The following is a 21,442-nucleotide window of genomic DNA, read 5'->3' as shown; positions in this document are numbered from 1 at the left end:
TAAAGCAAAGAAGCGTTTAAGGGATTTAAACATTCAATACTCCTTGCGCTACCCAGCTATACTATGCTTCAGCCATGAAGGGTCCGTGTATAACTTCTGATCACCGGAGAAGGCCAAGGAACTTTTGGACTCTCTTAGACAAATTATAAAAAAAAAGAGTTAATTGATGTTGTTTTGCCCTACCCCCACCCCGGTTTACCCTCCCCTTCTAGTTCAGTAGTATACTTGAATTTTCTTTATCCTATCGTGGGGTGCCTGGGTCAAGGGTGAGGCACTGGTTGGGAGAGGTTATGATGGGTTTTTTGGAAAGGAAGTGATGCCCCCTGGAAATAAGGGGGAAGATCTCCGTTTAAATACGTTTATACTTCTTTTTACTATTTAGAAAAAGGTTTTTTTTATTATATTAATCTGAATGTACGAAAGAGCTTTTATTTTTGTGAATTTTATATGCTCTATGCTCGGGATGTTTTGGATAAATACGGGTTGTGTTATGATCTGATGTTAACACATTCCGAGCATGTATAACCACTGCTCAATTTATGTGTTATCCGTTGGGTTTTTTTTCCTCTTGAATAATGTAAGAATTTTAATCATACACTCTGGTTAGTTGTAAGTTAGTTGAGTTTTGTCTCTTTTTTTCTCTTGGTATTTCTTTTTTCTTGTTTGATAGATTTTGGTTAGCATTTATTTAAGATTTAACTGTATATCAATGTTTACACTTGGGTTTTTTTTAGTTTTCTTTTGTAAACTTGTAAAAACATGTTAAATTTTCAATAAAAATATGTATAAAAAATATGCTTTCGGTTTCACATGGATTTCAGGAGCCAGCACTTTTTGGGTTGCTAGTGATGGCTAAACCAACAAAGGAGGAGCAAATTTCTCCCTATGGCTTTCAGAAAGCAAATGTTAAATGCAACTGTAGCATAATACTATTCTAAACAAACACTGGTAAACAACAGTATCAAATAAATGAGCAGCGCAGTGGCTCAGTGGTTAGCACTGCTGCCTCACAGCACAAAGGATCGGAGTTGGATTCCACCCTAGGGTGACTGTGTGGGGTTTGCACATTCTCCCAGTGTGTGTGTGGGTTTCTTCCAGGTTGTCTGGTTTCCTCCCATGGATAGGTGGATTGCCCATTCTAAATTGCCTAGAGTGTCCAGAGATGTGCAGGCTAGTGGGTTAGCATGGGAGATACAAGTAACAGGAATAGAGTAGGATGGTTGGTTTGGGTGGTATGGTCTTCGGAGGGGTCGTTGTGGACACAATGGGCCGAACACCTGCTTCCACACTATAGGGATTCTATGATTCCATGAAATCCTCAATGTAAAAAATGATATTTTCACAAATGATACTTCATGGGCTTTACCACTCATACAAGATGAAATCACTGACCTTCGAAAAATTAATTTCTGCATTAAGTTGTAGTACCTTATGATGCAATGCATCATAGAAATATCTCAAGAGATAACAGCTGCTGGACATAACTTTATGAACTGTGGATTAATCTGCTTGATGCAAAATAGCACAACCAAATGGCAACTCACTGATGGTTAATAAATGCTGATTTTCTACATCAGCAGTTCTTTAACAAATTGCTAAACTCATTTACAATGCCTCAACACAAAAGGCGAGATTTTCCAAATCTTCAGAATCAAGAAAGAACTGCCCCCATTCATGACCCTGCTTAATCTACAAAATGCTCCCACTTTTCCACACATTTACCTGTGGTAAAATGGAATCATTTCCTGCAGCTTTTATAAGAGTTTAGTACTTACAAATTGATTCTTGTTAATTTTATATGTCAGGAATTACATAGGAGACAGCCATTATAAAACAGTTTTAAAATAGTATAGGTTCCTTCTGACAAAAAAAACTGTTGCATTCCTTAATAATGAACTAACATTTAAATGCTATACATCAATTTTCTACAGTAGTATTTGAATAAATAGTGTTGCATTTGTAACAAGTAATGAGTGCATAAAGATCATATCGGAATTCAGATGCTTTAGTTTAGAAAAATGAACATTTACTTTGGACAGTGCTATGCAAGGAAATGGCAAACAGACTTGAAGGCTATTCAGTCTAATTAAAGGTTGCAAAGAAATGAACTTCTGGTATTCCTTCCCTTTATGCTTACTGAGAGTTCTTTCCCAATGAAGTGAACAAGGCCCTTGGCTATGCCCATTCCATTTCTCAGAGTTCTCCTCTTACTCCTTTCTCTCTAACCCAGAGCCATGATGGGGTTCTCTTTGTGGGAGTTCCAAATAGGAGACAAGCCATCAAAGGCCAGAGGATTTATCTGCTTTTAGCCCCATTAGTTTGTCTAATTCTGTTTCTTTAGTGATGGTAATGGTATTTAATTCACCTCCCATATTCTTTGGTACTAATGGGATGTTCAAAGTACTGTCCACCATAAATACTGATGCAAAAATATCTGCTTAAAACACCTGCCATTTCCTTGTTCCTCATTACTATCTCTCCAGATTCATCTTCTCAGGCCTACATTCACTTTGACCTCTCCTCTTTTTATACATTTAAAGATACTCTTATTGCCAGTTTTTATGCTCTTCACTAGTTTGCCATTGTAGTTTACTTTCACTATTTCTTTAGTACTCCTTTGCTGGATTCTGAATTTATTCCAGTCTTTGTGGCTATCACAATCCTTCTATTGCTTTTGCTTTTAACTTTACACTCTCCTTCACTTAATTGGCGAGCCACAGTTGGTTTATCCCTCTTTCAGGTAAAAACAATGACTGCAGGTGTTTGGAAACCAGATTCTGGATTAGTGGTGCTGGAAAAGCACAGCGGTTCAGGCAGCATCTGAGGGGCAGTAAAATCGACGTTTCGGGCAAAAGCCCTTCATCAGGAATACAGGCAGAGTGCCTGAAGGGTGGAGAGATAAATGAGAGGAGGGTGGGGGTGGGGAGAAAGTAACAGAGTACAATAGGTGAGTGGATGAAGGTGATAGGTCAGACAGGAGGGTGGAGTGGATAGGTGGAAAAGATGATAGGCAGGTAGGACAAGTCAGGGACAGTGCTGAACTGGGGTGAGGTGGGGGAAGGGGAAACGAGGAAACTGTTGAAGTCCACATTGAAGTGTTCCGAGGTGGAAGATGAAGCGTTCTTCCTCCAGGCGTTGGGTGGTGAGGGAGTGGCGGTGAAGGAGGCCCAGGACCTCCATGCTCTCGGCAGGGGGGGGGGGGGGGGGGGAAAGAGTTAAAATGTTGGGCCACAGGGTGGTGTGGTTGATTGGTGCGGGTATCCCAAAGATGTACTGGGACATATTTTTTCTGGGAATCATGAATTACCTCCTTAAAATGTTTGCCACTGCTTGTTTACTGACTTTCCTGCTAATCTGTCTGTCTTGTTCACTTCAGCTAACTCTACCTTCATTTCGTCATAATTTCCTCATTAACTTCCTAACCAGAGCTTGTACCACTTTCACTACTTCGTGCATAATGTTACTAACAGTTACCCCACCCCCCACAACGTTCCAAAAAAAAGTCATTTGATCCACAACATCTGATCCTTTCTTCAATAATGCTCAAAACTCATTCCCATGGTACCTTTCCATATCAGTATAAGAGATACCCTTTTTGTCTCCCCCTCCTCAAAACACTCCTTCCAGGAGGAAGTGATTTATTTCATACTCTATTTACTGCTTTGAATGCAATCTGGTTTACACTAGGGAGCATTACACAGATTGGACGACCTCTTTGCCAAACTCTTCCATTAAAGCCAACAAGTATAGTCCTAAGCAAACAGAAACAAATATGGTAGGTAGTAGGCCACATTCAGGTTAGATATAATATCACATCAATTTGCATTCTAATGTTTGAATTAAAAAATCAGTTGTGTTACAAACAAGATATGCTCAGATGCAGTGCCTTCATGTATTTTTATTTTACTGACTTTGCAGTGATGGAGAAAAGGTTAATACTTTAGTTCTAAATAATTCAAAAATAAATCAAATACTTTAATGAGTGAAATACTCTATTTTAGGCAATACCTGTAAAACATAGTCCAGTGCTATATGTCGAAAGCACTTGCGTGTTGCTGTTAGGATGTTCGTAGCTTCTTCCATTTCATGCTGCTTATTTCTTTGAACTTGAGCATTTTTCACTAATGCATTTTCTTTCTCTTCACTGACCTTGTCAAACTGTTTTTTAACATCTTTAAATTTTCTAAGATCCCTGAAAAAGATAAATAAAGGAGCTTGTAATTGCACTTTTTATGATGTCAAGAAATCCTAGGAAGCGTTAAGCAATAATTATGCAGTTTAAAAGTTTAGGTATTATTATAACTTCTCTTTTTTTATTTGCAGGATATGGGCATAGCTAGTTAGGTCAACATTTAATGCTGATAGCCAATTGTCCTCAGGAAGATGAAGAGTGCCTAGTTGAACTGCTACAGTCCATGGGAACTAGATATCCTTGCAGTGTTATTAGGAAGGAGGTTCCAGGATCATGACCTAGCAAGGCTGAAGGAACCACAATATAATTTCAAATTAGGATGGTGTGTATCTTTGGAGAGAAACTTGCACCTGGTGGGTATTCTCGTGCAGCTGCTGCCCTCATCTTTCAATGTGGCACACTCAAACTTTCAATAATGCTGTCAAAACACGTCTGATGACTGGATGTCAATGCAACCTGTAGATGGAACATAGCTTGAAACTGTGCACTGGATTTGAAGGGAACGATAGTTAAGGTGACGGATAAGATACCAACCAAGAAGGCTACTTGGTCTGGAATAGAGCTGTAGATGCACCCTTCCAAGTGAAGATCATTCTATCACGCAACTGACTTGTGAAATGTAGACGGTGCACAAGCTTTGCAGAATCAAGAGATAAGGTCCTAGCCTCTGGCTTACTTATATCCACAGTATGATTGGTCCAGTTCAGTTGCTGGTCAATAGTAATTCCCAGGATGTTAACAGTGGGGAGTTCAGCAGTGCACTTCAACAAGGCACTAACCTGAGTAACTTCTGAAATGATATCTGGATTGAGATGACAGATCTCCAATAATCACAGCCATTTTTCTTTGCATTTCGTATGATTCCAAACGATGGAAAGTTTCCCCCACCCCATGAATTCCTACTTTCTCCAGCTTTGATACCATACTCTGTCAAATGCTTCTTCGATGTCACAGACATTTATTCTCACCTCCCCTCTGAAGTTCCGCTCCTTTCTCAATGTTTGGACCAAAGATGTAATGAGGTCAATAGCTGAGTGGCCTTGATAGAACTCAAACTGATCAGCCAGCCAATATGTTATTGCTGATTTACTGCCATTTGACAGCACTTTGTTGATGATTGATTTATTTATTGGCACATGCATTTTGTTACAAGATACAGTGGAACGTCTTCTATAGTGTCACCACTCTCCAGAGTCATCTTAAAACACAAAAACAACCAAAACGTTGAATATGATGGCAGAAAAATAAAGATATAAAGAAAACTTGTTCAACTTTACAGTCCTTCTTGTTATGTACTGCATCTTGGGCTATGGACTGGTGGCCAGGCATGTGTCCCCTTCGCCGTGCAGTTGCTTGAATTGAAGTCACTACTCTTTGGCACCATCTCGCTTATATCAACACCATCACCACTATGAGTCCTCACTGGACCTTGCCAATGCAGATGGCACTGATTCCATTGGGTACTGCATCATGTTCTGCTGCCACCATGTGTCTGCTTTGGGACCACCTTGTCAATGCAGCTACAGGTCTCATACTGAGCCCAAACTCACTTCTGCCACCCCTCCATGAACTTGCGCTGGTGCAGCAGCTATGAGTCGGTGCTAGGACCACCTCGAAGCAGAAGCCGCCAGGAACTCACCTCTAACGCCATCACTAAGAGTCCATGCTAGGCTCACTTGCCACTGCCGATGACGTTGGTGCGCGAGCACATCAAGCGGCAAGTACAATAAAAGAGAACAACAACAAAATGGAAAGCCAACGAGCCCAGAGTTCAGAAGCTCTACTCCACCACCATCTTACTGTAAGTATTTTGAGAATATGGGCATTAGTGGCAGAATTGAATTGTACTGTTTTAGACACACCTGTGCAACTTTCAACATTGTTGAGTAGATGTCAGCATTGCAGTACAGATGCAATGGCATGGCTAGGCTAGGGATTCAGTTAGCTCTGGAGCACAAGTTTCCAGTGTTATTGCTGAAATGCTGTCAAAGTCCATAGTCTTTGCAGTATCCAGTGTCTTTTGCTATTGCTTGAAATCATGTGGAGTAAACTGGCTGGAAATTGGCAACTTTGGTGCTGGGGATCTCAGAAGCTACCAGGATGGGCAAATCTGGCTGAACATGGTTGCAAATGTTTTGGCTGACTGTTTTGCATGGAAGTGCTGGACTATCCAATCATGGAGGATGGCGATATTTATGGAACATCCTCTTTATAGTTGCTTAGTTGCCACCATCATTTTCAGTTTGACATGGCAGGGCTACAGAGCTTAAATCTGATCCATTTTGTACATGATCTTTGATCTGCCTTTTACAATGCTATTTACAATGTCTGGAATGCAATAGTCCTGCATGTAGCTTCATCAGGTTCACATTTCAATTTCAGATATGCCTAATGCTACTCCTAGCATATGCCGCTGCACTCTTGCTTAAAACAAGGTTGATCTCCCACATTGATGAATTTGGTAATAGTAGAGCAGAGGAAAAAGCCAACCAAAAGAGGGTACAGGTTGTCACAAACCAAAACAGAAATTGCTGGAAAAGCTCAGCAGGTCTGGCAGCATCTGGGGAGAGAAATCAGAGTTAAGATTTCAGGTCAAGTGACCCTTCCTCAGAACCCTTTCCAGCAATTTCCATTTTTGTTTCTGATTTACAGCATCCACAGTTCTTTCAGTTTTTGTTTAGGTTACAGATTGCGATTATGTGCAATTCTACTGCTGCTGTTGATGGGTCACAGTGTGTTGAGTTGCTCGATCTGTTTGAAATCTATCCTGTTTAGTACACAGATAATGCCAAAGAACACAATATGGTTTCGCTTAATATGAAGCCGAGACTTCATCTCTACAATGACTGTAGAATCGTCACTCCTACCTGGAGGAGTAGATTGGCAAGGAACAAATAAAGAACATTTTTCCCATTTGTTGGTACCTTCCTACCTGCTGCAGTCTCAGCCTGGGAGCTATGTCCTTTTGAACTCAGCCAGCTCTGTCAGCAGTGATGCTACTGAGCAACTCTTTAATGGACATTTAAGTCCATTATCCAGAATAGACACTGTTACTTTGCCAGTCAGTACTCCTTTCAACTGGTTTTTCCCATTTGTTTGTACAAATGGGAAAATGGAGGAGGAGGATAGGTGGCAAACACCAGATATTAGCACTTGCTGATGTTTGGCCTAAGTTGGTGAACCTTCTCAAATGAGATTCCCAATGTAACTCCCTTCCACCATCTCTGATGAATTTATCCTGCCCCTGGTTCTGGTTTTGACTGGTGGTGTCTGGGGCATTGCCTACTGATGGTACTTACATTGCTTTACAAGTCTTATTGAATTCTTTGAGGAGGTGACCAAGCATGTGGATGAGGATAGAGCAGTGGATGTAGTATACATGGATTTTAGTAAGGCATTTGATAAGGTTCCCCATGGTAGGCTTATGCGGAAAGTCAGGAGGCATGGGATAGTGGGAAATTTGGCCAATTGGATAGAAAACTGGCTAACCGGTCAAAGTCAGAGAGTGGTGGTAGATAGCAAATATTCAGCCTGGAGCCCAGTTACAAGTGGAGTTCCGCAGGGTCAGTTCTGGGTCCTCTGCTGTTCATAATTTTTATTAATGATTTGGATGAGGGAGTCGAAGGGTGGGTCAGTAAATTTGCAGATGATACGAAGATTGGTGGAGTTGTGGATAGTGGGGAGGGCTCTTGTCGGCTGCAAAGAGACATTGATATGATGCAGAGCTGGGCTGAGGAGTGGCAGATGGAGTTCAACCCTGCCAAGTGTGAGGTTGTCCATTTTGAAAAGACAAATAAGAATGCGGAATACAGGGTTAACGGTAGGGTTCTTAGTAAGGTGGAGGAACAGAGGCATCTTGGGGTCTATGTTCATAGATCTTTGAAAGTTGCCACTCAGGTGGATAGAGCTTGTAAGAAGGCCTATGATGTATTAGCGTTCATTATCAGAGGGATTGAATTCAAGAGTCGTGAAGTGATGTTGCAACTGTACAGGACTTTGGTTAGGCCACATTTGGAGTACTGTGTGCAGTTCTGGTCGCCTCACTTTAGGAAAGATGTGGAAGCTTTGGAGAGGGTGCAGAGAAGATTTACCAGGATGTTGCCTGGAATGGAGAATAGGTCGTACGAGGATAGGTTGAGAGTGCTAGGCCTTTTCTCGTTGGAACGGCGAAGGAGGAGGGGTGACTTGATAGAGGTTTATAAGATGATCAGAGGAATAGATAGAGTAGACAGTCAGAAACTTTTTCCCCGGGTGCAACAGAGTGTTACAAGGGGACATAAATTTAAGGTGAAGGGTGGAAGGTATAGGGGAGATGTCAGGGGTTGGTTCTTTACCCAGAGAGTGGTGGGGGGCATGGAATGCGCTGCCTGTGGGAGTGGTAGAGTCAGAATCTTTGGTGACCTTTAAGCGGCAATTGGATAGGTACACGGATGGGTGCTTAAGCTAGGACAAATGTTCGGCATAACATCGTGGGCCGAAGGGCCTGTTCTGTGCTGTATTGTTCTATGTTCTATGTACTAATGAAGATTCTGCAGGATCAACAGATAGGAGTTTGCCTTTATTATTAGCAGTCTGTCTAATTTTGGTCAGTTCATTTAACTTTGTAGCAGTTTGGTACAAATGAGCAGCTCACCAGGCCATTTCAGATAGCATTTAAAAGGACAACCACATCATGGTGGATCTGGAATTATTTCAGCTGGTTGACTTCCTTCATTGTTGCATCAGGTAAGTTTGAGAATTTCAAATACTTAAACTGAGTTTAATTGCCAACAGCTGTGGTGTGATTTTAACTCATGACATAGCATTAACCTGGATCTTTGGATTACTAGCCCAGTGATAACATCATTCCGCCAACTCTCTCCAATGGAGGGAAACAAAACCAACAGGCAAAGTTCCCCCAAACAGCAATGCAATAAATGAACATCTAATTTGTCATCATAATGTTAAAGTATTCATTTCAAAATGTAATAATACATAATACATCTGCACATCTAAACAAAAAAAGGGTTCTTCATAAAATCAGACCAGCAGCAAGTAGTAATATAGTGGTGAATTAAAAATGCATTTTTCAACAACCATTTGGAAGCTGGTAATTAACTAGCTAAAATAAGTTAGTTAATGGATTCAACGAGAAAAATAAGGTATGTGAATGTGACCTCGATGGGTTTAAAGTACCTATCCTTTGACAAAAAAATGAGAGGAGAGATGAAATTTTAAAGTGGTAACAAGGAGAACGAGCCAAGAAAAGGTAAATTTGTATAAAACATTAATTAGAGAACTGTGCAATTCTGAACAACCATTATGGGAAATGCATCATAATAGTATACAATATACATTCACCAGAAACATACCAAGAGTTAGAAAATTACAGATACAAATCAATCTGAAATGTTGGGATTACGTCCATCACAGAAAAGCCCAAGATTTAGTGTAGTTAGATTTAAAAACTGTATTGGGTTGAGAGAGAGTGAATTGAGCAAGAATACAGTGAATACATTAGGTACACTCTAAGGAACTTGCATTGTGCAGCCTTATGTTGCAGATGCCCTGGTTTTTCTAAAAGCTGATGTACAGTAAATTGGACAAGCTAATATTCTGAGATATCTTATATCCACTGTAATGGTCCTCCTTTTTCACCTCTGGAGGAATTATTTCTGTCGACAGCAGCTGCTCATGCCTGATGTTTTGGGAGCTGTCAGCAGTTCATCAGTAACTGACTTACTGGTGCAATAATGCTTTGAAATTTAGTTAGAGACTGTGAGGCAAGACCACGTGACAGACCATAAAGCCATTTAACTTGCACACATTTCTATCAGATTTACTTTATAAAATAGTGGCCTCATTTTATGGGAATTATAGTTTTGTAAAAGAATTTCCAAGAACAAGCAGTCCATTTTTGCTTATGCAAAGAAGGGGAAATAATTATGTTCATGTTACCCATTTTAAGTACAGACCCCTATTTTGCAACTTTAGTTTTCTATTCCCCTATTATATTCTTCATTTTCCAACATCGTCTCCAAACCTTCATTTCCCAACCCTCCGCTAGTCATGTTCCCTGTCTGCCCATTTCAATATACTGATAACATCAGGCTGTCTCTATAATTCTTCTGAACATTTCCTTGCAATTCCCAGCTTTTAATTTTAAAAAAAGTATTTATTCAATCAATCAATCAGTATCTGCAGAGAACAGAAACCTCTCTATCCCCAGGTAAAACGGAGGGAAAACAAAAAGAAATAGAGCAACTCCTTTGCCAGCAAACTATATTTTAGAATAAAGAAGATCTTCTTTACAATTTTTCACTTGTTGTCTCACACTGAACTGCATACATCTTGTTTTAATTTGTAAGACAGATTTGGTGCATTGAAAACTACCCATTGTTTATAATTTGTGTATTATCTATTGCTTATAATATCTATGCTGGACATTTAGCCTGTAAGACAATGCAAGCTCTCTGTGACTGTTGAATGCCCTTTGTTGTTTGCTGGTGCACATTTGCACTCTCCAATTCAGTGAGGGAGTATAAAATTAAACATCATATCAAGTCAGAATTAAGATTAAGGACGTGCTGGAGCAATGGATACAAGATGTAGGAGTCGAAAAGTGTATCGCTGGAAAAGCACAGCAGGTCAGGCAGCATCCAAGGATGACCTGCTGTGCTTTTCCAGCGCCACACTTTTCGACTCTGATCTCCAGCAGCTGCAGGTTTCACTTTCCAAAAGATGTGCTCCATGAGTCAGATGGAATCTTGATTTTCCTAATAATTCTCAATTCCATATTTCTGCCTTTTCCTATTACGATCGATTTCCTCGCTCATTAAAAACTTGTCTATCTCAGTCTTGAACATACTCGGAAAGAGAGAAGATCTTCTATACTCACAGTACTAAGCAATGGAGTTGGAAAATCATGTTGAGATTGTATAGGACAATAGTGAGGCCTCTTCTAGAATACTGTATCCAGTTCTGGTTGCCCAGTTATTGGAAGGATATTATTAAGCTGGAGAGGGTTCAAAAACGATTTACCAGGATGTTGATGGGAATGGAAGATTTGAGTTATAAAGAAAGATTGGATAGGCTGGGACTATTTTCACTGGAGCAGAGGAAGTTGAGAGCAACCTTATAGAAGCTTATAAAGTTAATAAAATATTGAAGGGTACAGATAGAGTTAATGGTAGCTCTCTTTCCTTGAGGAAGGGGGATTTCATGATAAGGGAGCACATTTTTCAGATGAGAAGAGAATTAACAATGAGGATTGATGAGGGGAGAGCAGTAGATGTGATCTATGTGGACCAGTAAAGCGTTCGACAAGGTTCCTCATGGGAGACTGGTTAGCAAGGTTAGATCTCATTGAATACAGAGCGAACTAGCCATTTGGATACAGAACTGGCTCAAAGGTAGAAGACCTCAAAGGTGGTGGAGGAGGGTTGTTCTTCAGACTGGAGGCCTGTGGCCAGGGGAGTGCCATAAAGATCGCTGCTGTGTCCACTGCTTTTCATCATTTATATAAATGATTGGATGTGATCTTAAGACGTATTGTTAGTAAGTTTGCAGATGACATCAAAATTGGAGGTGCAGTGGGCAGCAAAGAAGATTACCTCAGATTACAACAGGATCTTGATCAGATGATCCAATGGGCTGAGGGGTGGCAGATGGAGTTTAATTTAGATAAATGTGAGGTGCTGCATTTTGGGAAAGCAAATCTTAGCAGGACTTATACACTTAATGGTAAGGTCCTAGGGAGTGTTGCTGAACAAAAGACCTTGGAGTGCAGGTTAGTCGCTCCTTGAAAGTGGAGTCGCAGGTGGACAGGACAGTGAAGGTAGCGTTTGGTATGCTTTCCTTTATTGGTCAGCGTATTGAGTACAGGTGTTGAGAGGTCACGTTGCAGCTGGACAAGACATTGGTTAGGCCACTTTTGGAATATTGTGTGCAATTCTGGTCTCCTTTTATCAGAAGGATGTTGTGAAACCTGAAATGGTTCAGAAAAGATTTATAAGGATGTTGCCATGGTTGAAGGATTTGAGTTGTAGGGAGAGGTTGAATAGGGTGGGGCTGTTTTCCCTGGAGCAGAGGAGGGTGAGGGGTGACCTTATAGAGGTTTATAAAATCATGAAGGGCATGGATATGAAAAATAGACAAAGTCTTTTCCCTGGGGTGAGGGAGTCCAAAACTCAAGAACATCGGTTTAAGTTGAGAGGGGAAAAATATAAGAGACCTAAGGGGCAACGTTTTCACATAGAGGGTGGTGTGTGTGTGGAATGGGCTGCCAGAGGAACTGGTGGAGGCTGGTACAATTACAGCATTTAAAAGGCATCTGGATGGGTATATGAGTAGGAAAGGTTTGGAGCGATATGGGCCAGGTGCCAGCAGGTGAGACAAGATTGGGTTGGGATATCTGGTCGAGTTGGACCAAAGGGTCCGTTTCCATGCTGTACATCTCTATGACTATTTAAAAAAACATGAGGGGCAATCATTTATACAGAAGGCGGCTTGCTTGTGGAATTAACTTCCTGAGGAAGTAGTGGATGCGCATACCATTACAATGTTTAAAAGACATTTGGATATATATATGAATAGTAAAAACCTGAAGGGATTTAGGCCAGGAGCAGGCAGATGGGACTAGTTTAGATTGGGATTATGTCCAGCAAAGACGAGTTGGACCAAACAGTATGTTTCTGTGTTGTATGACTATAAAATGGTGATGCGACAAGCTGTATTTGATTTCTCTAACAAAAAGCCAACACACTGTCAACGCACGACCATGTTGTAAATTTCAAATAGTTTTGTCAATAAAAGTATTTGAAAACTGTTGAAATTAACTAGTCCAATTTCCTGCTTTCAGTTGTGTCACTGTTATGCCAATGGGAAAAGCCACACATAAGGCAAGTTGTTTACAATGTGTCAGCACATTGCATGACAATTAATCCTTTAAAAAGATCTTATAGACATTGTACAAAAATGGCAAATTGGTATTTAATTAGGTAATGAAGGACACTGCTCGTTCACCCATTTTATTCAGTACTTCACAATGCATGTCTCAGTAATCTTTCTCATACTTTTCTAAAATATCCACAGTAGTACTCTCTCAAATCAAAAGCCAGTCAAGTCAGAGTCAGAAATGTACAGCACAGAAACAGACCTTTTGGTTCAATTTGTCCTGCAGATAATTCTACATTAATCGAGTTCCATTTGCCAGCATTTGGTCCGTATCCCTCTAAACCCTTCCTATTCATATACCTATCTAGACGCCTTTTAAATGTTGCAACTGTACTCGCCTACACCACTTCCTCTGGCAACTCATTACATACAGGCATCACTCCCTGCATGAAAACGTTGCCCCTTAGGTCCCTTTTAAATCTTTCCCCTCTCACCTTCAACATATGTCCTCTAGTTTTAGACTCTCCTACCCTGAGGAAGAGACTTTGACTTTTCACCCATCCACACCCTCATAATTTTATAAATCTCTTTTAAGGTTACTTACATCCTCTAACACTTTAGGGAAAAGAGACTCATTCTATTCAGCCTATTCCTATAGTTCAAACCCACCAATCCTGGCAACATTCTTGTGGAGCTTTTCTGAACCCTTTCCTGTCGCAGGGAGACCAGAACTGAACACAGTATTCCAAAAGTGGCCAAACCAATGTCTTGTTCAGCTGCATCATGACCTCGCAATGCCTACACTTAAATGAACTGACCAATAAAGACAAGCGTACCAAACACCACCTTCACCCCCCTGTCTACCTGTAACTCTACTTTCAAGCAGCTGTGAACCTGCATCACAAGCATTCTTTGCTCAGCAATACTCCTCAGGACCTTACCGTTAAGTGTATAAGTCCTGCCCCAATTTGCCCTACTTAAATATAGCAGCTCACATTTATTGGCATTGAACTCTATCTGCCACTCCTCAGCCACTGTGCCCAACTGATCCAGGTCCCGTTGTACTCTAAAGATAACCTTCTTCACTGTCCATTACACCACTAATTTTGAGATCATCTCAAACTTACTAACCATACCTCCTGCATTCACATTTAAATCATTAATATAAATGACAATAAGTAGTGGAGCCATTATTGATCCTTGTGGCACCCCCACTGGTCACAGACCTCCAGTCCAAAAAGCAATCCTCCAACACCATTACCCTCTATCTTCCAGCCAATTATGTAGCCAAATGGCTAGTTCTCCCTGTATTCTACACGATCTAACCCTGTTAATCAGTCTACCACGTGGAACCTTGTCAAATGCCTTATACAAGAGTGTTTCCAAAGAGTGACTATGTGGCATGGTCAAAGATTGAGGAATTGCATAAGGCTTGGAGATTGGCTTTTTATGAAACCACTAACATGTGTAATTTCACAGCTGTAACACAGAAACTGAATAAGGGCTCTGAAGATCAGGTTTCACCAAACAAACAGTGCAGTTTCATAATTGATATGAAACTGAAAAAAAGAATCACTGCCTAACACTTCAAGTGAAGAGGACAACTATTCATCAGCTTAAAGGTTTGATCTTAAGATGTATGAAAGTTCTAAATCTTAACTTTTTTTGTAACTCTATAACAGTAAATACAGTGAGGGTGCTTATTTTCATCCTATGATCTGTCTCTTGATTGACTTTTAATATTCAGGACTGGCAAAGCAAATATTTGAGCAGCAAGACTATGCCAATGCTGCATTTTTGAACAAAGTGGATTGTGGCAGTTTTTAGGTAATTTCTGCATCTGTAGATTGTTAAAAGGGCAGAAATGGCTTTCAGGACGGTGATGTGCTCTTCCTATTAGATGTCGGAGATCAGGGACAGTACGAATGTTTCTAGAGATTATGTCTACAGGAAATGTGTTTGGCTGTGAATCCTATTGGTAGGAGAAAAGGGAAAGGCTGAGGCTGGTACAGTAGATGAGGGAAGCAAGTCAAATTAGCAAGGCAGACAAGAGCTTGGCAGAGAACAAGGCAAGACTGATACATTAAACTGCATTTACTTCAATGCAACAGCCTGACAGGTAACAGATGAATTTAGGGCATGGCTGGGAACATGGGATATAGAAATCATAGCTATTACAGAAACATGGCTCAGGGATGGACAGGGCTGACAGCATAATGTCCCACAGTATAGATGCTATAGAAAGAATAGAAAAGGGTGCAAGAGAGGAAGGGGGATAACATTACAGCTGTAATTGGGAGGATATTCCTGGGAGATCATGCAATGAAGTTAAAATGGATGGAGCTGAGAAGTAAGAATGGGCAGATCACCTTGTTGGGATTGTACTGTAGGGTCCCCAGTAGTCAACAGGAAAGGGTGCAAGAAAAAGCCAGGCAACTATAGACCAGTGAATCTTACGTCAGTGGTAGGCAAGTTGTTGGCGCAGATGCTGAGGGACAGGATTTATATGCATTTGCAAAGATAAGGTCTGATCAAGGATGTTGAACATGGCTTTGTACGTGGGATATCTTGACAAGATAGCAGAGTAAGACACTCCTGTAATGTTATCCACCACTTTTTGTTATTTGTAGAAACAATTTGGAGTGAACATATGAGGCACAGTTAGTAAATTTGCAGATGACACCAAATAGGTGGTGTGGTGGAGAGTGAAGAGATTACCTCAGTACAACCAGCCCTGATCAGATGGGCCGATAGGCCAAAGAGTAACGGATTGTAGCATGGGGTGTTACATTTTGGTAAAGCAAACCAGCGCAGGGCATATAGTTAATGGTAGGTTAAAGTGAGGATTGCAGATGCTGGAGACCAGAGTCGAAAAGGATGGTGCTGGAAAAGCACAGCAGGTCAGGCAGCATCCAAAGGAGCAAGAGTGTCGACGTTTGGGCATAAGACCTTCACCAGGCATGTTCTAATGAAGGGCTTACGCCCTAAATATTAACTCTCCTACTCCTCTGATGCTGCCTGACCTGCTGTGCTTTTCTAGCACTGCACATTTCAACATTTAATGGTAGGTGCCTAGGGAATGTTACCAAACAAAGAGACCTAGGGCTACAGCAACACGTTTCCTTGAAAGTAGAGTTGCAGCTAGACATGGAGTGAAAGCAGCATTTGGCACGCTTGCCTTCATTGCTCAGAAGGTTGAGCTTTGGAGTCGGTATGTCATATTGCAGCTGTACCTGACATTGGTGAGGCCACGTTTAGAATACTGTGTTCAATTCGGATCACTCTTCTATTGGGTGGATGTTGTTAAACCTGAGAGGGTGCAGAAAATATTTACAAGAATGTTGCCAGGGTTGGAGTGTTCGAGTTATAGGGAGAAGCTGAGCAGGCTGGGATTTTTTTTTTCCCCAATCGAACCATTGAGGCTTTATGAAGGTGTATAAAATCATGAGGGGCGTGAATAAAGGTGAATACCTAAGGTTTTTTCCTAGGATGGGGGGTCCAAAACTAGAAGGTATATGTTTAAAGGTGAGAGGGATAGGATTTTAAAAAGTATTGAGGGGTAAACTTTTCGCATAGAGGAGTGACACATGTATCAAACGAGCTGCCAGATGAAGTGGAGGAGGCAGATACAATTACAATATTTGAAAAGCGTCTGGATGGGTATATGAATAGGAGTGCTCAAGGGGGATTATGGATCAAATGCTGGCAAATGGGACTAGGTCAGATTGGGATGTGCAGTTGGCAAGGACAAGCTGAACCGAAGAGTCTGTTTCTGTGGTTATGACTCTACTATGGCTTAGAATTATTATAATGATGAAAACTGATTCCAACCGATCTTTCAGAGGAAAAAAGTTCCAACGATAATATAGAAATAATTAGATCCAGTACCACTGTCATTATGTAAAAATGCTTAATTCTTGTACATCTCACTATGATACAGTATCTCAAAGTACGTACGTACACCTAAACTACTGCATAGCAACTACTTTTGTGCAGGTGCCAAGGTCTCGACAGCAACTGTTACAAGAGATACAGTTCACAAAAAGAAATTATTCTTGTGTTTTTCTAACTGAAGTATCACTAAATGCCAAAATAGTATATCATTCCTAGTTTCATTGAGCTTTACAGACTTCGTCTTTTCTGCTGTGTCTGATCATTTAAGCAAAATTTAATGGTTAAAAGAATAAGAAGAACAAAAAAAAGATGCCTACTCTTTAACAAATGTCTGAAGTTGTAACTTGATGGATCTTTGGGCTTGGTCAAACAGAATCTGAAATACAAAATAAAATATTTTACAATCAAGGCAAGAGTTACTAGACCATAATTATTTAAATCAATAGAAACAATCATGGTGCATGATCCAGTGTAATTTTCTACTCATGGTCTGAGACTTCACATCTAGCAGTCTTTTATTCTCTAGTTAAAGATATGTTGACATTACCAGTAATTAAATCCAATACTTGCTCTCATACATTAAATATATTTAAGGATTGCTCTTTACAGTTGCAATTGAATTTGCAACTGTCAGCAAATTCCTTCATGTCCAACATTGAGGTTCTTGTTAAGGGAGGTAACCATTATCAATTCTCTGTTTAGGCAATGCATCCTCAAAAGAATTTTTCCCACCTCTCCTCTCAAATCCCACAAAGTATATTCATATTGACAATAATACTTATTATACCATGTCTAACAAATAATGAGTTCCCTGTTTTGAACTAAACTGATTAAAAGCCATTTATCATATAGAGACTCTCTCATCTGTAAACAATCAAGGTTCTGTTGATTACTCAAAGTACATTTTTGCCATAACCACATACAGGCCATGGTTTCCAAATTATTTTCAGGCCAGGAAATAGCTTGATTCTACATTTTGGCAAATGGCTTTTCAAACTAACATCTTACAAGTCGCAGATTTAAATCTTGCTGTGGAAAATCTTATTCAAGTTCCATCTCTATTACAACATAAGAATTTCATACCAATTCACTTCTTACTTTCACCACATAACACTTTTATTCATTTTTCTTGGTATTAGTACATGCGGAGATAGATACCCTTCAGACACCTCACACCAGTGATTATTCCTCACATTAAAGCCTTTTTACGATTCATGTGGTGGCCAATAATTTGAGATAAATTAGAACGAATCACCTAATAGCTCAAGAATAACACAACATATTTCACATTTTAAGATGTATATTTGATTGACTGAACATTTTGATATAGTAGGCAGCTTATATACTTTAAATAAAGGGGAACTTTCCTCTTTTATACTTAACATACATTGCACTGGCCTAGAGTTTGTCTCAACTTCCAATGAGTTCCTGTACCAAACTTTCTCAAAACACTTCCCTTACTTCAGTCACTTTCTTAAAACCATTTCCAGTATTAAAAGGCTGTCCCAGTGATCTTTTGCATCTGACCACGCCAGGGGGAATTTCCTTGAATCCTTAAATAGCTGAGGGATGCGCCGCTTCAACAAAATAGCTAGGGCTAAAATACTGATCCTTGTGGAACCCACTAGTTGTGGCCTTCCACCCGTGTCTTCTCTCTCTCCGGCATTCAAATGTGGTGATTTAGAAATCCAAGCAACCTTCTCTCTGCTGACCACACAAAACTGCTGAGTGTCTGATAGTCACTGATTTGTAGAGAAGTCTGTATCCTAATCTCAAAAATGGTTTCGTCTGGGCTCTTCCCCTTGGAAACTTGAAGCATATTAAGCCTGAACTCCAGTTGGAAATGTTGATTCTTGACCCCAACTACCTTTCACGTTAGAAGCAACTATAGTCCAACTGCTGACAATCTGATACTTCCATAATATTTCTGGGTTTAGATAGATCAGCATTTACCCATTGTGATCCAGAGACTGTTGCCATTATCTCCAATCATGAACACCTTCAAACTATCATCCCAGTAATGGTCTAAATGTCTTCTTCTTGGAAACGGCAATGAAACTAAGCAAATGTCTCAGGGAGGTCTTCATTGGGGAAAAAATTATGAATCTAAGGATTAGTGTAAAAGTAGTAATACAACCTAGCAATATTTTTAAAAAATATTCAGTAACTTAATAGAATTTAAAGTAGATGAAAGACTTGGACCAGATGGTGCTGAAGTTCACTGCAGAGAGAGTGAAAATGCTAGAAACCATAATAAAAGGATATAATATGAACAACAACAACTTATAAAGTAGTGTCTTGTGCTGCAGTAGCATGGCCCCTTCCTCTAATGATCAGAACATGTTGATTTAAAATATGTAAATTTATGAAATGGAAGTCAAAACTGTGGAGCTCTTGGAAGATACAATAAGCAAAATAGATGACAAGAAACTGGTAGATATGGCATGATTAGAATTTCAGACATTTGATAAGGTCCCTCGAAAGAGCTTAGTAAACAAAATTAAGACTACATGGAATAATACAGAATATATTAGTATGACTGAGAACGTTTTAAATGGACAGAAAATAGGGAGTAGGAATAAATAGATCGTTATCAAGTTGGAAGGCCACAACTAGTGGGTTCCACAAGAATCAGTATTTTAGCCCCAGTTATTAACAATCTAAATAAATACTTAGATATGAAGGCTCAATGTAATATTTCCAAGTTTGCAGGTGACAAAACCAGGTGAGAGTTATTAACAGCAACGGTAAGGTGAGCCAGAAAGTCTGGACTCAAGTCCCATCTGCTCCAGGGGTATCAAAGCATATCTGATCAGGTTGATTAAAGTTATCTGAAACAGTAAAATTTTGGTTGGACAAAGTCCAGGGACGTTTTTCTCTGACCAAATTTTTATTCCACCTCTCACCATTTCGAACCTAAACAGTAATTAGACACATACGGAGAACACTCTCACACCCATTCCAATTATCTCCTGATCATATAACCATCACCTGTTGCTTAGTTCCATCTCTACCAGACCAGACAGATGATAACACCCTTTCATACATCCGCAACAATTAAAATAAGAACTGATAGCTAAGGAGTTGCAACTTTTGCTGACAAGCATGACACTTGGAGCATCTTCAGTGCCACAAAGGCAATATACAGATCCAACGCCGTTGACCTCAAACCAGTGTGGATTAAGGATGGGATCATTTTAAGAAACACAAAACACCAGCTTTTGATGGGCAGAACTCTTAAACTGTCAAACACTATAGATGAGAAGTAGAAGATGTGGAAATCCACCAGCTCTCCAAAGATGATCTCAGACTTCCACCTAATGTGGTAGAAGTCAAAGTCGCCATGAAATTTGTGAAAATGGAAAGGTTGTACGGATGGATGGGACTCCAGCAAAGATTTTCAAACTTGGAGGAGCAGAGCTTAGCCAACACCTCAAAATCAACTGTTCCTGAAACTCTGGGACAAACAAACATGAAAACCCTGCCATTTTCAGGGATGCTGCCACCACCATCACCACAACCATCTTCAAGAAATGAAGTGGACTGAGAGAACTATTGAGAAATCTCCCTATTCTCCATCACCTGGAGGATCACCACTCTCTCCCCCCCCCCCCCCCCCCCCCCCCCCCCCCGCCGGCCAAATTCTCATTGGGTGCCTTCTCACAGTCTCTGAAGAAATTCTGGAAAGCCACTGTGTCTTCTGACTAAACTGAGGAACTATGGACACTTTCACTACTTGACAGCTCCAATAGAAAACGCCAGGAACAACACTAACCACTCTTTATGACGTTCAATCGATCTGACCAAGACTTCTAACTCCGTCAATTGGAAAGTGCTAGGGAAGATAGTGTTAACAGCTAGCGAGAGAAATTCAACATCCTCAGTTTCCTCCATGACAAGATGTCAGCAACGATCCTCACTAATGGCAACATTAAAGGTCAAGATAGACTCAGGCAGGGATGTGTCATTACCTTCTACACTTTTCTCCATCTTAATTGCCACCACGCTTCATTTTGTTAAGAACAAGCTTCCCAGTGGTGTGGACTCTGTGTACAGATGAATGGAAAACCTTTTAACCTCAACCACAATCTTAAAAAGTAATAGTCAACCCTCGTTTAATGAATTCACGGACGCTTACCAAAGAATTGGTCTCAGTCTCAACCTCAAGACGACTCAAATCCCTTACCAACACATCCCAGGGAAGGTTTCTGTCTATCCCACCATTAACATTAAGACCAATGAAGAAAACCTTCTAAATGTGGAACATTGCCCCTTTCTGGAGCCACCTCATCTAAAGCTGACATCAACACGGAGAACCAACCATTAGCATCACCATGGATGACAGAGTCTTTGATTATCGCAGTATCTGAACTGATAAAGATCCTTATGTATTAGGTAGTCATCGCTCCAACTCTTCTACATGGCACCAAAAACTGGACTATGTCTAAATGCCATTTCCAGTCTCTGCAGACATACCACCAA

General features: G+C 40.3%; 1 protein-coding gene across 1 annotated transcript in view; it reads right to left on the bottom strand.

The window, feature by feature from the left end:
* Positions 1 to 21,442, bottom strand: part of LOC122556380 (arf-GAP with coiled-coil, ANK repeat and PH domain-containing protein 2-like) — a 181,625-nt gene that overhangs the window by 83,310 nt on the left and 76,873 nt on the right. Inside the window, exons 5-6 of the mRNA XM_087993958.1 lie at positions 17,278 to 17,336; positions 4,009 to 4,192 (exon numbers count right to left, since the gene is read on the bottom strand). Coding sequence (XP_087850084.1) covers positions 4,009 to 4,192; positions 17,278 to 17,336 — 243 coding nt within the window. The remainder of the gene's footprint in view (positions 1 to 4,008; positions 4,193 to 17,277; positions 17,337 to 21,442) is intronic.

Source organism: Chiloscyllium plagiosum, unplaced genomic scaffold (genome assembly GCF_037043375.1).
Source record: "Chiloscyllium plagiosum isolate Xiang-an unplaced genomic scaffold, Cpla_swu_hap1 HiC_scaffold_13, whole genome shotgun sequence".
NCBI classification, from domain to species: Eukaryota; Metazoa; Chordata; class Chondrichthyes; order Orectolobiformes; family Hemiscylliidae; genus Chiloscyllium; species Chiloscyllium plagiosum.
The sequence above is the reverse complement of the archived record's forward strand: the minus strand, read 5'-3'. Positions and strand labels throughout refer to the sequence as shown.